The 14,815-nt window shown below is 36.7% G+C and overlaps 1 protein-coding gene across 1 annotated transcript; it reads right to left on the bottom strand.

The window, feature by feature from the left end:
- Positions 1–705: 705 nt before the first annotated feature.
- Positions 706–13,716, bottom strand: LOC145682093 (uncharacterized). The gene is made up of 5 exons (XM_081753690.1): positions 13,636–13,716; positions 5,971–6,212; positions 3,988–4,159; positions 2,200–2,296; positions 706–772 (listed from the first exon to the last, which is right to left on the bottom strand). Exons 2-5 carry the CDS (start codon positions 6,163–6,165, stop codon positions 706–708), a joined length of 531 nt encoding a protein of 176 aa, XP_081609816.1. The 5' UTR covers positions 6,166–6,212; positions 13,636–13,716.
- Between the last annotated feature and the right edge of the window lie 1,099 nt (positions 13,717–14,815).

The following is a 14,815-nucleotide window of genomic DNA, read 5'->3' on the forward strand; positions in this document are numbered from 1 at the left end:
ATGTAGGATAATTTATATTTTAAACGTGTATTGTTTGACAAAGTTGTTGAGAAAAATATACTGTGTGATTATTCGTATAGAGTAAATGTTCGGTTAGTAAAAGGCATGCAATGCAATGCAAGTATATACCTGCAGAAGACTTACTACACTCGCTTGCTGAAGACCTGCTCTAAACTTGCAATGCAAGTGGAAACTTGCAGTAGGCTTGCAGTGCAAGTAAACCCTTGCAGAAACTTGCTTTTCAAACTTGCCATACACTTACACTGCAGGCATGCTGCAAGTTCGAAGAGCGTCAACTAGGAAGTTTGCATTAAACTTGCATCAAACTTGCAGTCTTGCATCACAAGTCTGCTGCAAGTTTGCCAGACTTGAATTGCAAATCTGCTGTAAGTCTGTTGCAAGTAATTTTTGCTATCTGGGACAGCACACGTCGGAGGGTGAAAACTGGAATGCTTTCCGGTGATTTTAGCTCTTTTCATGTCTATTTAAAAATATTTCGACTTTTATAGGCTCGTGTTCATATTCTAAAGGAAATTAAATAAAAACATAAAAGAAATTAATACTTCAATATTATAAGGAAAGTATTCTAAATAATATAAATGAACAACACTTAATTTAGTTTCATTAATTATATTTGGCCCTTGTTAGTTAACTTTTTTTCGTCCATGGGCTAAATATGTAATACAAAATTTGCTTTTCAAAGTACTATGTTAATTCTTCCACTTGTTTCCCACCAACTGCAGCTGCTTCCTCTTTTTGCTGCTTCTCCTTACTGAAATATAAAAGGAAATGCAAACCGTCAATTTCTTATATTATAAATTCATTACATATTTCATTAAATTAATTTTAAAGTAGTTTTCGCCTTATTAATTCCATAATGTCTGTAATCAAGGTGTCTACTGGAGTTTACTTTTATATTTCGAGTGTTCTACTAGAAATACTGCCTACTACGATATAATGTCCACCCACGCAGCTTGTGCAATATCTTCATCACTATCTCACCATTTTACCTTATATCTTAAATCTTATATAAGTAGTATCTATCAACGCTATCCCGAATCTAATATATTATATACAAACTAAACCTTTTTTCTTTCTCTGGCTAGATATTTTTTCTCTAAATTCTGATGATTTGTTTGAGAAGTGAATGATTAAAGACTGTGATTGTTTCTAATAACTGAGACTTAGAACGTGTAATTGTTTAAAGGAATGAGACATTCAGTACACAGTTTAGGTTTCTTGAGGGTTAATAAACACTGGCATCTTTTGTATCTTATACGTCTGCTGTCCCATTGCATCGGCGGTAAAGACGTTGAATCCGCTCCTTGAGGTACTCGGATCAATAGAGTTGTTTACTGTACTGCTACAGGTTATAAATGGATATGGAGAGACTGAAGTTTGGTGTAGAAACTGAAATCTTAAGAATCCGAATCCGACTGAGGGAAATAAGCGCGAATGAACAGAATGAGTCAGAGTGAGCAAAATGAACCAGAATGAGCCCCTGTGTGTCCTTTTCAGGGATTTTAATAATTTCTTTGTGGTGGACAACACTGTCGCGTGTTATCTTCGTCACCTATTGTTTCTTCTCCGAGTCTTGTATTCTTGAAATGTTCAGTTTAAGAAACCTAAACGTGACTTCATGAATGTCTAGTCAGCTTACTATATTCTTTGTCTTCAAACCATCACCTATTTTCAAGTGTGTTTCCCTTTCATTCTTACAAATTGATAAAAGAGGTCCTGTTTGTTACTTTTGTTTCTAAATTCAATTCTAAATAACACATCTGTATGACCATCTTGTACTTCAGTACTACACTCCGACTTCATCATCCTTCTGAATCTAGCTGGTACACTCGAGGACAAAACTTGGGTCCTCGACTATATTTTAAACAGATTTACTGCGTATCTAATCAGCCCTCGAGCCATTCAACGAATCAGCTTAGAGAAGCGAAACGCATAACTTTTACTACAAAGCAGAAGTACGTATTACCCTTATATGATATTTGACAATTATTAAAGATTTCTTTAAGTGTGTAATAAAGGGCTGCATTATAGGTGGCATTTGCGTTATAATACAGGGATCTATCATTCGCTGACGCGATTAAGAAATCTATTAAATATCCAGTCTAGTTTCCTTTTACGAAACCCAAAATTTAGTTTTCATTTACAAACCCATCAATTATAAAATTGCATACTACTTACAGCCTAGTCAACCTAGTTTTAGCTTGGTGCAGCCAATCGCCTATGTTTTCTTTCACTTTCTCATCAGTAGTACTAATGTACACTTTCTTACACGCATCTCAAAACAGAAATAATTAATTTAAAAAAAAATTAATTGAGTATACACAGCAATGCAAGACACTGGTAAGGACGAAGTTTTATGAACAAGACTACATCAATATATTCACATTTTTTCGTAAGGACAGAAAGATCTGGAATTATTTATTCATATTGTACAAAGCAGCTTGGACATGGAGTTAATTCCATCCCTTTGTTTTTCTCATTTTAAATGAAAAATACAAGGTAAACACCACGGACATTGCTGCAGAGTTTACAAACTGTAAACTATAGCTCGAAAAAAAAAAATATAAAATTTATTCATACAATATGTAGTTCTATTGGCTGTGAAAATTAAAATATAAATTCTTACAAACAACTATGCAAAACAAGTTTAAAAATAAAATAAAAATTAAAGAAAAAACTTTCGAAGAGAAAAGCGTGGAGAGCACTATCATTAGTATATAAAGATTTATTATTTGATTTATATGAGAGCGCTTCCCACGATTCTATTTTTCAAAGAAAGATCTAATTTGAAATTCTAAAAGCGAGAAAAACTCGCAAGTTTTTTCTCGAATTTCGATAATCGGACCTTCATATATATATATATATATATAGATTTTTCTCTCAAATTCGTATTTTCGAGTTAGAAGCGGATGTGTTTACGACTTCGTTAGTGACAATATTGACGCGCCTCTAAAGGCAAACAAAGCCTCGAATCAAGGTAAGTTACCGGATCATTGTTGTACATGGGAGAAAGCACTTCCCAACCCTAACGTCACCGCAGGCGACAAGCGAATATTTCAGCAGTAATTTGGCCCCGAAAACTTATTTAAACGGCAACAGACAACTTCTAAGAGCCAAAGGTCGTCCTACGTATAAAGTAACAAAAAAGAATAGGACAAATTTAAACTTCCAACGACACATTTTGTTGAAAGAAACTCGGACTCGTCTTACAGGTTTGTCATTTGTTAAAAATTACGACTAAAAAATCAGGCCCGATATTGATAGCTACACAAATTTGCAGATATTTCCACATTTCTGGTAAACAGACAATATATAGGTAAAACTGAAAAATGTCTTCCTTCTGGTGAGTAAAGCGCAATCCTATATAAATACTTTAAAACTACATTTAATATTTTTATGGAACCTCTTTTAATACGAGGGTTAAGTCATAAGTCATGACAACTATTTCAATATTTATTTAAAATAAAATCACGCTAAACAGCTGCCTAATTCAATAATTCGAATGTAGCGTCAAGAATCACCGATGTTCCAAAGTTAATTTACTCCCAGCAATTATTTCAGTTTCTTTCAGCAACACCTACCTGACATCTTAATGAAGAATTGCCATGTTGGTGTCTTGGTGCAATATACGATGTGGGTGATAGCATAACAAAGTTGCAAAATCATTCAAAAATTTTAAAATGCATATTATTTATAGCTTACTGCCCTCACCTTTTAAAATCTTAGACATATTCACAAACTAAACTTGAAAGAATGTATTTACACCTTAATCTAAATATGGGTATCTAAGGCTCAGGCCGGGATAAGGGAAGGGAAGGATGTGGACAGGCAGAGTCTTAGAATCTACCATCCCATCATTCGTCTGCTGGAACTAAAGACATAAGGGGAAACCTCATCAGGTAGTCCGATCGGAGCAGTGAGATTTATTGGTATCAGTATAAAGAAAATTTTATATAAAGTACTTACGTAATACAATATTCCCAATTTGTGTCCCAATGAACGCTTTCTTATCCAATTTCTTCGTCGATCTCCCACTTAACGTGAACATCTGGGCCAATTCATCATGTAAGAGGCGTCGGAGCATATTATTGATGAGCGTCTTCTCATCACGACCACCAGTACTGATTAACATTTGAACCTGAAAAAATGCAGATATTTAATGCTTCTATTTTTCACAATAAGCAACTACAAGCTTACATATTACATGTAAGAGACTAAAGTCGTCATATTAAGAACTATTTTTTCCTCTAAAATGTGTTTTTCCCACTCACATTAAACAAAAGTGGCTATTACAAATATAAACCTAGAGAGTATAAGCTTGCAGAGAAGGCTGTTCCTATCCACATAAAGGATTTAAGGCGTGGCGTATTGTGATTTTCTATTTTGTTCATTCCTGCAACAATTTCACTGTTGAATTATTTGCTAATCACGAATCAGTCAACTGATTTTAACAATGGAGAATATGGAAAATAAATAGAGGCCTTTACATGGTTATGAGCTTCCTTCTCTGAAATTTTGAACCAAGTTTAAAAAAATACAGAGAGGTTTCTGCCATCTATTCGTAGAGCCATCTGGTATATACGCTCTCTCTTTTTCGGTGCACAAATAAAATCATTACGAGTGAAGGCCATCAGCAGAAACTGAAAATCGGAGATAGTTCCTTGCCCTTTTCAAGCAACAGTAAAGGAACTGGAGCTCGGTAATGTAATAAAAATTTTCAATAGAGAAATTATTTCCGAATAAGCTTCTTCAGGTTTTGCAGGCATGCAACAGAAGAAGCTAGATCATTAACCTGTTTAAGAAAGACTATACAGAGGTTTCAACTATTAGTTATCTTTTCACTTTTCTAGTAAACTAAAAATATCTACAGAAATAAAATATCGTATTTGCCTAAAAATAAGCATGATCCATTTCTATTCGTAAAAATGTAGTACGCAGCTTACATGATATGAGCAAACTTTCAAACAATCATCATCATAATAATAATATACAATACTTATGTCAACAATATGGTGCTTGTTGCTCATGTTATCACTAGCATCTACAAAAGAAAGATAGAAGTATTCCATAATGTATTAGGCACTAATAAATTTGATTGGACAATTTCCACGTGCCAATCTTTGCCCTTCTGTTTTTCAAGCTATAGTGGAAACTGTCGAACTCAAAAAAATCTTGGGTTTACTAAGCCCCTTTCTCTTCTCAGTGATGCACTTCGGAAATGTCTACGTGGAACTATAAAAAACTTTTTAAAAAATCAGGATGACTATAAACGTAATTAGAACTCACAACCTAGCGAATGATTACCCAACGCTCCACACCTTTTAAAATTAACTTTCAATCGATTCCGTCGACTGTTTAAGGCTAACATTGCTTCAAAAAGAAATTAAGCGAAATGAAACGAAATATTTAGTTTAGCTCCCCATGGTTGTGCCAGCTTAGGGTGAAGGAGACGACAAAGGATGGATGAAAGAAATGGTGGAATGAGAAAGTAGAAGGAAATGGGAAAGCCCCGATAAATCCCACGAGCACGATGTTGGCAGGGGCTGCGATCGAACACGGATCCTTGAAACTAGAAGTGAGCACTCTACTACTGAGCCACCATGGGCAACTGGTTCGAACAGGCCCACGTAAACAGTACTTTGAGGAATACGGTTTACCATACAGCATTAGATGGGAAGCACATAATGTATGTGCCAAGTAGTTTCAGACTGTATGAGAGAACGAAATATCGGGAAGGTTCCCCATGACTTCTATCAGTGAATAAAAAAACAGATCAAAGAAAGTAGCATTCACTACAAGCTAGAAAGGTATAACCTATAAATATAAAATAAAAAGCAACGCTTGATATATCGATGAATAAGTGAATGCCTGTAGAATTAGCATCTCAGAATAAACTCCAACTACAATATAATATACACACAGCTACATTCAAAGAAAAATGTTGCTTACCAATTTCAATCTGAGTTTAGAGTTGTCCTTCAACTGTTGTTCAAACTTATGGAAGTCTTCCAATGTTTTCAACGGTAGCACGCCCAAAGAAGCAAAATGGTCGTCATTCTCGTCTTCTTCTGATACAGCCTTACTGCCTAGAATATTATTCACCTTTTTATCCAGATTGTTTACACTGTTTGATAAATCTATCATCCACTGTTGTAGAATACTCCACTGTCGATTCGAAAACGATTCATGTCCTGCAACAGGTAATTTCATTTACGTCAGTGTAAAGTTGAATAAATTGTAACGTTCACCAAGCGTATACATTCCGTGAAATTATATGAGCTACCACTACCCTGTTCCTTTTTAGATTTCTAAGGTATATATATACTGTATATATAGAATAATCTTAGTTTACAATAAAAGTTACACCAGCAACAAAAAGCTTGGTGAATGTAATTACGTAGAGAAAAAAGGGAACTAACAATAAAGAGAATGTATACAACTTTTTATAGAGTGGAAGTTATGTGGTTGAGAAGTGGATCGATTGGCTGCGCAGTTGGTAGCACATCGGACGTATGCTCGAAGGTCCCAGGTTTGATCCCCGGTTCATCACGTTACTTACACTCCTTAAAAAAATAATTTGCACCTACAGGGATTTGGCATATCAAAATCGGAAGGTTAACCGTTATTACGAGAAAAAAACATTATGGCTCTTATTCACCCAGATTTTTACCACGCCTATTTTAATGGAGCTGACAGGAAAATGGCTTAACCATCCGAGTGACAACAGCTAATAAAGATACTGTAGCCAGGCAAACACAATAGGGCCCTTCAGAAATATGTCAGCCAAACTTGCCCGTTAGAGATTACCAATTAAGGGTCGAATTCGACCAACTGAAGTCCAGCAGAATTCCCCAACACAATGTAACAGTTCAATTTTTACACTATACGAAAAACAAACAAACATTCTTTGGTTGACCCAGCATAATATGTAACGTGTTGTGTTGAGATTTAGCCACTGTATGTGCTTTAAATCTAGAAGTTACAGAGAGAAACACTAAACCTGAGTGACAGAGTGACGGCCATATTAGATTTAGTTGACATCTTGGTTTTGCCACACCTGGGAACTTGAAGACATATCAAGAAGTCATTCGGCCCAACTAAAGATTACAAATCAAAGATCAGCTCCGAAAATTTTTTTCCCACATCCCCTCTGGTCCCAATATATAAATAATTGAGATAGTAATAATAAATTGAATAAAATTTCTCTAGTCCTTTACGCATACAATCCTTAGGGAAAGGGGAAGGTCAAGGATCTTGAAATGCAGCAGCCATGACCTTATAAAAGGTACATTTTGGCATTCGCCTGGTGGCACTGAGAAACTAGGAAAACTTCAGTCAAGACGGCTGCCCGGAGCAAGCTTGGTGCCCACGCTCAACCTACCGAACGATGCTTGGGAACCAGACACACTATCCCTACATCATCAGCTAAGTAGTAGTAATAATGAAAGAGATCAGGCTATATAACTTTAAATACGAATGAAACGAACTTTTAATAAGAATGAAAGTAACAAATCGATTAATGGCAGATAATGTATTCTACTATTCAGTTTTCCTTAAAAAAAAAAAAAAAAAAAAAAAAAAAAAGCTGTCCACACTAGTAGTGAAGAAAATGCTACAGTTCAATAGTACCGATTCTCGTATAACGTTGCGGAAGTTGTTTCGATTATTAACTTTCAGATATCAACAAAAAATTGTACTTCAGTACCCGAAGTATTTAAGCAAAGACTCCTGTACTCAGAGAATGAAATTAAATATTGAGTTTAACGTCCCAAAACTTTTCTCCGAGGCTAAGGGAGACGGTGATGATAAGAATGAAATGGTGAAATGAAGAAAGTGGGAGGAAACGGGAGAACCAAGAGAAAACCCTTACACACGGTATTTGTTCACCACAAAGCCCACTTAACGCAAGCTGGAATAGAACCAGACCCCACGCACAAGAGGTGAACACTATCACTGAGCCACCGCGGCCCCGTACTCAGAGAAGAATATGGCAGTATTATATCCCATTAGCCTGTAAGGGTCTGCTGAGACAGTCCACAAATTAACTTTAAAAAAGATGGGTTTGTGCGGAGGCGGCTCCGCGTCCTGGATAGGTGCTAGTATAGAGGGTTATAAGGTATTTGTTTCAGACTTCCTTTAATTCTTTTCAAATGAAAATAAAGCTTCTTTTTAAAAAAAATATAAAATATTAATAAAATGTAAAACCACAAGCGCATATTAGAATGCCATTCTGTGTCAAACGATACGATGCTTGCCGAACTACTTGAACGCGTCAGATTATGTCACTGTCAAACAGTATGTTCATATCAAGAATGCCATCGAATTGATGGCGGAAAGACAGGGTCACCCTATGCGACAAAATAGATGAAAACTTGTAACTAATACACAGGGTTTGCCCAAGTGGGCGCAGCCCGAAAAAACCCGGTGGGTTTTTTCGGGTTGTGCCCACCTGAAAAAACCGACTTTAAAACCCACCTGGGTTTTTGACCTATTTGTTAGTATATTATTGGTACAACTAAGGTGATCACATTGTAAGTGATTTTCATCAGATTTTAGACTTTCCTTGGGCGAATTAGAGGCTTTCACGTTAAGGTATACAATAACATTCAACATAAGACCTTTATAAAGTTCTGAATGCACTAAAGGATTTTTTTTAAAACTTACCTTAGCTTGAGATAGTTATACAATAAATTAATGTATGGGTTATGTTTATAGCCTATTTGAAGTAAAATAAGCGATTTTGTACTTTCGAAAATATTTTCCGTGAATAGTATGCTCGTCGACTTGGCGACACCGAGGGACATTATCACTCATACGTTTGACGGGTTTAATGTCATAGGTGCCGGTACTATTAGTACACATGTAAATGCATTAGTAAAACTACTAGTATTATTTCTTACTTTTGATGTACAACACAAGTTTCTCCAACTAAAATTTGGTTTTCCAACAATAACAGTTTATTTCAGTCATTTGTTGCTACTCTTTAAATAAGCATTCTGTAGAATCAACACCAGCAATAGCGTAAAAATTCTTGTCAAATTTAAGAAGCTTAATGCTCGGGGTTTCGAAGACTATGTACCGCTTACTATTTCAAGTGCTGAGTTCAAATTTCCGCACTAATGGAAGTTTTGATGTACACGCCGTGAAAGAAGTGATCGGGAAATTAAACGCAGAAGGATCGGAAATGAATATTTCAACAATAAAACTATTTATTTTACGCTTAAGCCTGCCATACATGCCGTATAAAACGGGACAGTCCCGTTTTTGGGCCCGAGTGTCCCCCGTCCCCGTAAATTTAGTCGTGACAGGGAAATGTCCCGTATTTTAACTCCGTTCCATTTCTGCTATCAATATTAGCTTATTCGAAAAGTGAAAAAAAAATTCTGACTGGCTGGAAATCCTGTAATTAGTGAATGAACAGTGGGCTGTTGCAGGTAACAGTTTCGAACAAGTTATTACACCACCCTAATAGCGGGCGAAATCCGACTTGATAGCGAGCGAAATTTGCAATGCTACTTTTTCCATTGCATTTTATGGAAACTCGGATAATTTCCGGAACATTTAAAAAAAAATGGCTTTGAGTGTTTCTACATTTACAAACACAGGGAAGATGACTTACCTTTTCTCCAGCAACACATTGGATAAGTTAACAAGAATTATAATCTTTTTCAGAGGCTAGGGTACAGAATTCTGCTTTGATCCAGGTCTTAGAAAAATGTAAATCTGGTCCTGACAATTACACGCGACACAAGGAGAAAAATCAGCTTTCCATCAGATTAAACTGACGAACGTAATTGTGGCAAATACAGCCATGTAAATAAATATTGCTAAACGCGCGAAGAATATTGAAGGCAGATTGTACCATTGATTTAAATAATTTGCATATTGTTTTCCTATAAAGCATTTTTATAGCACATCTTATGTTTTAGGCATCTTCAGTCCGTACAATTAATTGCAGGGTACGAAGAGAGAAAAGCAGCTGGTGCTTAGTGAACTTTCGCTTATTATATTCTTGAAAAAAAAAATTAAATATTTTAGTTTTAGTCTCACGGTTATGCCTGCTATGCTCAAGGTGACGGTGATGATGAGAAATGAAGGAAATGACGGAATGAAGAAAGTGGGAGGAAACGTGAGATTCCCAGAAAACACACGCACAAGGTGTTTGTCCACCACAAAGCTCACTTGGCGCGAGCTGGGATCGAACTAGGGACCCCATGCACCAGAGGTGAATGCTCTACCACGGAGCCACGGCGGCCTATTATACTTTTGTTCATAACCAGACTACAGTTCATTGCACTGTGTTGGAAAGTTGAGGGAGGATCTGAGGTGTCCGTATTCTCATGGAGAAAATATGGGAAGTTCATTTACGCTGGAAGATGTTAATTTCATATAAAACAATTTGAAACATTTATTTATTTCATATAACATGAATTGTATCTTTGTTTTAAATTAATAGGCCCCTTTTGGTATTCATATTTGGCAAACGTCAGTCAGGCTTCTGGATGACTTGATCTATATTTGTTCGTTTGTCTGCCGAGCTCCATGACTAAGCGGTTAGTGTACGCGTTTTCGGCGTGGGAGACCCAGGTTTGGTTCCCGGAGGGAGCTCATGTGGTTCGGGATTCCATGTTAATCAGTAGGTCCCGTCCCATATAGCCTCGCTGCTGAAAGGGACGTTAAACACAAAACCAACTCAACTCGTTTGACTGCCTCTACCACACACACTACAGGGTACAACTTTCGGCCTTTTAAGTTAAAATTTTCAGAGTACAAGCACGAGACACACTAAATTTACTGCATAAATTTTGGCGGTATACCAACGTAAAATATCAAAATGGCGCCCATTTTTTTCAAAACAGCGAATATCCACGGTACGAAGCGCAATTTTCCGTCTTTTAAGTTGAAATTTTGACAGTAAAAGCACGAGTTACGCTAAATTTGCTGTACAGATTTTCTCGGGAATCTATTGTAAAATTTCAAAATGACGGCATTTTTTTCAAAACAGCAGTGAGTGGAAAATTGTTGCAAGTTGTGACAATGACAATCTTGAAATATAAATCACATTTTAACACTTTTAGCCCAAAGACATTGAAATATTTCGAAAAAACCTGAAAAACCCCAATTAAACCCGAAAAAACCCATATGGGCCCAGGTGGGTTGGGCTTTTTCAAAAAAGCCCGGGTTTTTTCAAACCCTGCTAATACATAGCATATTATTTATTTATTTAAATGTGCTGTGTAAACAGATGTGATAAGAGTTATTGTAGCTAAAAAAAAACTCACTATGATTATTTACCCTGTATTTTGGAAAATTCAAATAGTTCACCTTTTGCTGGACCTCGTTCAATATCTGTTCGATTTAACAAACGCGGTGTCGTTCTTAAATGTTAGCACGTACCGCTCTGAAACTTCCCACAATCCAACGATACTGTAACATCTGTAACATTCCGCTAAGTAATTCCATCATCACTTATGAAACAAATACATTTTCACATATTATCAATTATACAAACGACAAATTCTCCATTTCGCACGGTAATTTTCTGAAAATTTTGACTAAAATTAACACATGCCCCCTTTCCCGGTTTCCTATGGTGACTCGTTCATCTTTGGCCTCTGTTTGCCCTCAGGTAATTTGGAAGCGGATCCATGGTTCCCAAACAAATTACGAGTTTCAATTAACTTAGTTCAGGGAAGGTTTTAGAACACTGGTCCTCTCACGTGAGCCAGATTCGCTGCTTTCTGTACAACAAATCAATACTTAATCCACACGCACTATTGCCGAGCGAGTGAAAGCGCGTTTGAAGCCCCGCATGGCACGTTGCTTCTACGTTTATTACAACTCAATGGAGTTCTAGAACCTTGCTCCTCGTCCCAGAGCAAGCAGGATGGGGAAGGGTGGCTTCGGCACTTTTGTGGCAATATATGTCGGTGTTCCGGGCAGGCGGTTAATACACTTACGTCGTTTGGGTGATAAGGAGTGTCATATTATAAAGTTTTTGCAGCGTCATGGTGTGTTAAAACGTAAAATCAACTATGTGACGTGTGGAAAAGTAAAAATTCAAAACAAACGAATTTCTCCTCGCAGCGGGCCATTTGTACCCGGGAAACCAGTGAAGCCACTTTGAAAGTAAGAGTTATTACAATTATTTAAGTGTTTTTGAAGATGAAAATTATTGCGGATGTCTTATGTATTTTTCCCCTTTCCTTGTTTATGCGTATGCCCCCGTCGCTCACGCGCCTGCTCCCTACAGACGCACCCTTCGCTCCGCTCGGACCCCCTGCTGCGTTCCTGCCCTGACTCGGTTAGATAGCATTCGTGTTTTTAATGGCCACCTAGCACAAATTAGTTCATGGTTTATGCATTAGCTCCTCATTTAGTGCATGCTCTGCAACAAGAAATCGGAAAACGCAATAAATGTGTGAAAATTTGGTAGAGTCGTCTGCTCGAGTAATGACGCCGCTTTTTGCACAGTGAAACTGGAGGAGCGTTCCTCGACTTCTCCATTATTTTGGATTAACTTTAGTTACTCCCCTCCATTTTGACAAGACATCTGCAAAATTAGTAGGAGAAATGAGGTAAGGAATGGTAATTTCGAGTTCTTACTACTACTACTACTACTACCACGGTAATGAATTTCAAGAACACAAGGAGCGTTGCGGGGCTACTAACCCACCTTCGTTCTCTCGGCAATACTGTGTGAATTGAATAGGCTATTGAACTTTTTCGTAGGTTTGATAGAGCAGGGATACATCTAAAAGGTAATAGTACTCTGTGAATTAAGTATTTCGATTTTTTGATAGTGGAGGGGAATAATTAAAGTTAAGCCATTATTTGCAATTACCATCGGTATCTTTCCCCCGTTCTCGATTTTAATGGAGTGGAAATCAGGATCAAAAAGCTACAATTACATAAGTATTCAATTAACTATCAATGTACACAAGGGCAAGATTCTAGATTACTGGTCCCCCTTCCCATTGAGCAGTAATAAAGACAGAAAACAACGTGCCCTGCGAGGCTCTAACCCGCCTTCACTCGCTAACGCTCGCTCGGCAATACTGTATAAGTTAAATGTATAAACTTTAAAACCTACCCAGCTACTAATCTACATGGGGGACCAGTAATCTAGAACCTTCCCGTACATAAGGGTATAATGCAAGTAAACTTCACAGCAAATCTTCACTTGCAGTAGTACAGTATTTAAACATGAGTTCGAGTACATATTAAATACACAAGTCACATTGTAGCCAATGTTACAAATCATATTTTTACATTGGTTTTATTAACCAATATACAGTAACATCGAATAATGATAGAGATGGACCAGTGATAAGTTATTTTGATTTTTTTTTTATTTTGTCCTGATTGTCCACTTCATAGTAACAACTGAAAACAGACAGTAGGAATTACGGCTCATATCAGATAATTAAGATATGTGTGTGTGTTTTTACGCATATAAAGACATATTCTGCTGTAGAAACTGATTAAGTTTGAATGCCATTTACAAACCGAACATTTACTGTATACGAACATACACTCAGTATATTTTTCTCAACAACTTAGTCAAACAATACACGTTTAAAATATAAATTATCTCTACATCTGGATACTTACGTAATTATCTTAATTATCCACTTCTACCTATATTTAGCAGCTATACAAATGGCGACCTGGCGGGGAGATTTCTAAGATTAGACTCTTGTGCCACCTATTGGTAGAAACTAGAACTGATACACTTGCTACAAAGTTCCAGCAGGCCTCCGAGGCAAGTACAATCTAGCAAGTGAAAATCAAATTACGACATTTGCGGGTAACTCTTTCAAAAAGCCTGCAGCAGGTGTACAGTGCACGGAAAGTCTAGCAAGTTAAAATCAAATATAATGAAAGACTTGCTGCAAACCAACATGCTATTAGGGAAAAGATCTAACTAACTTAATGGCGTATAGAACCCGGATTTTGAAAGCCGCGTTCATAAAACTTCCTTACCCAACTGAATTAGGTTTCTACTTCTTATTCCTATTTCTGGAAGATCCATCTTCATATGGTCCTCTCATCTGCGTCTACGTCTTCCTAATGCACGTTTTCTGATTGGATTTTCAGTCAAAACTTTGAAAGCGCTCTTGCTTTCTTTCTCCTATTAAATTTACATCATCAGCAAATGACATAAATTGGTAAATAATATGCAATTCTAGGCCTTGCTGATATCTTTGATTTTCCTTATCCCCTAAAGCGTACTCCAGAATAAAGTAGAATAATAATGTCGATAACGGGTCTCCTTGTTTCAGGCCATTCTCGACGTGGAAGGTCGTGGATAAGAATTTTCCTACTCGTACTTTACTATGGGATTCGTTTAAACATATCTTAATTAGCATAAACTAGTTTCTTTCGGTATTCTAAATTCTGCAAGAATGTTGTATAATATTTATCTCCTAATAGCATTGTAAGTCTTTCTAAAATCAATAAATAATTGATGTATCGGGGTATTGTATTCCCGTTTTCTTCCCAGTATTTGTCGAATCTCAAATACCTGATCCATACTTGATTGATTTCGTCAAACTTCACACTGATAATCTCCAATAATTTCATCCCCGTATGTTTTCAATCTTGTTAATGAAATGTTTCAACGGATTTCATAGGATGTTGACACTAGAGAAATGCTTGGAAAATTATTACAATCCTCTTTGTCGCCTTTCTTGTGAACTGGAACAATGATTGATTATTTCCACTTTTGTGGCTATTCTTCCTTATTTCAGATAGGAAAAACGAGTTTGTGCATCTTGTTCCACAATTTTCT

The sequence above is a fragment of the Thermobia domestica genome, chromosome 1 (genome assembly GCF_964235325.1).
Source record: "Thermobia domestica chromosome 1, izTheDome1.hap1.1, whole genome shotgun sequence".
Classification (NCBI taxonomy): Eukaryota; Metazoa; Arthropoda; class Insecta; order Zygentoma; family Lepismatidae; genus Thermobia; species Thermobia domestica.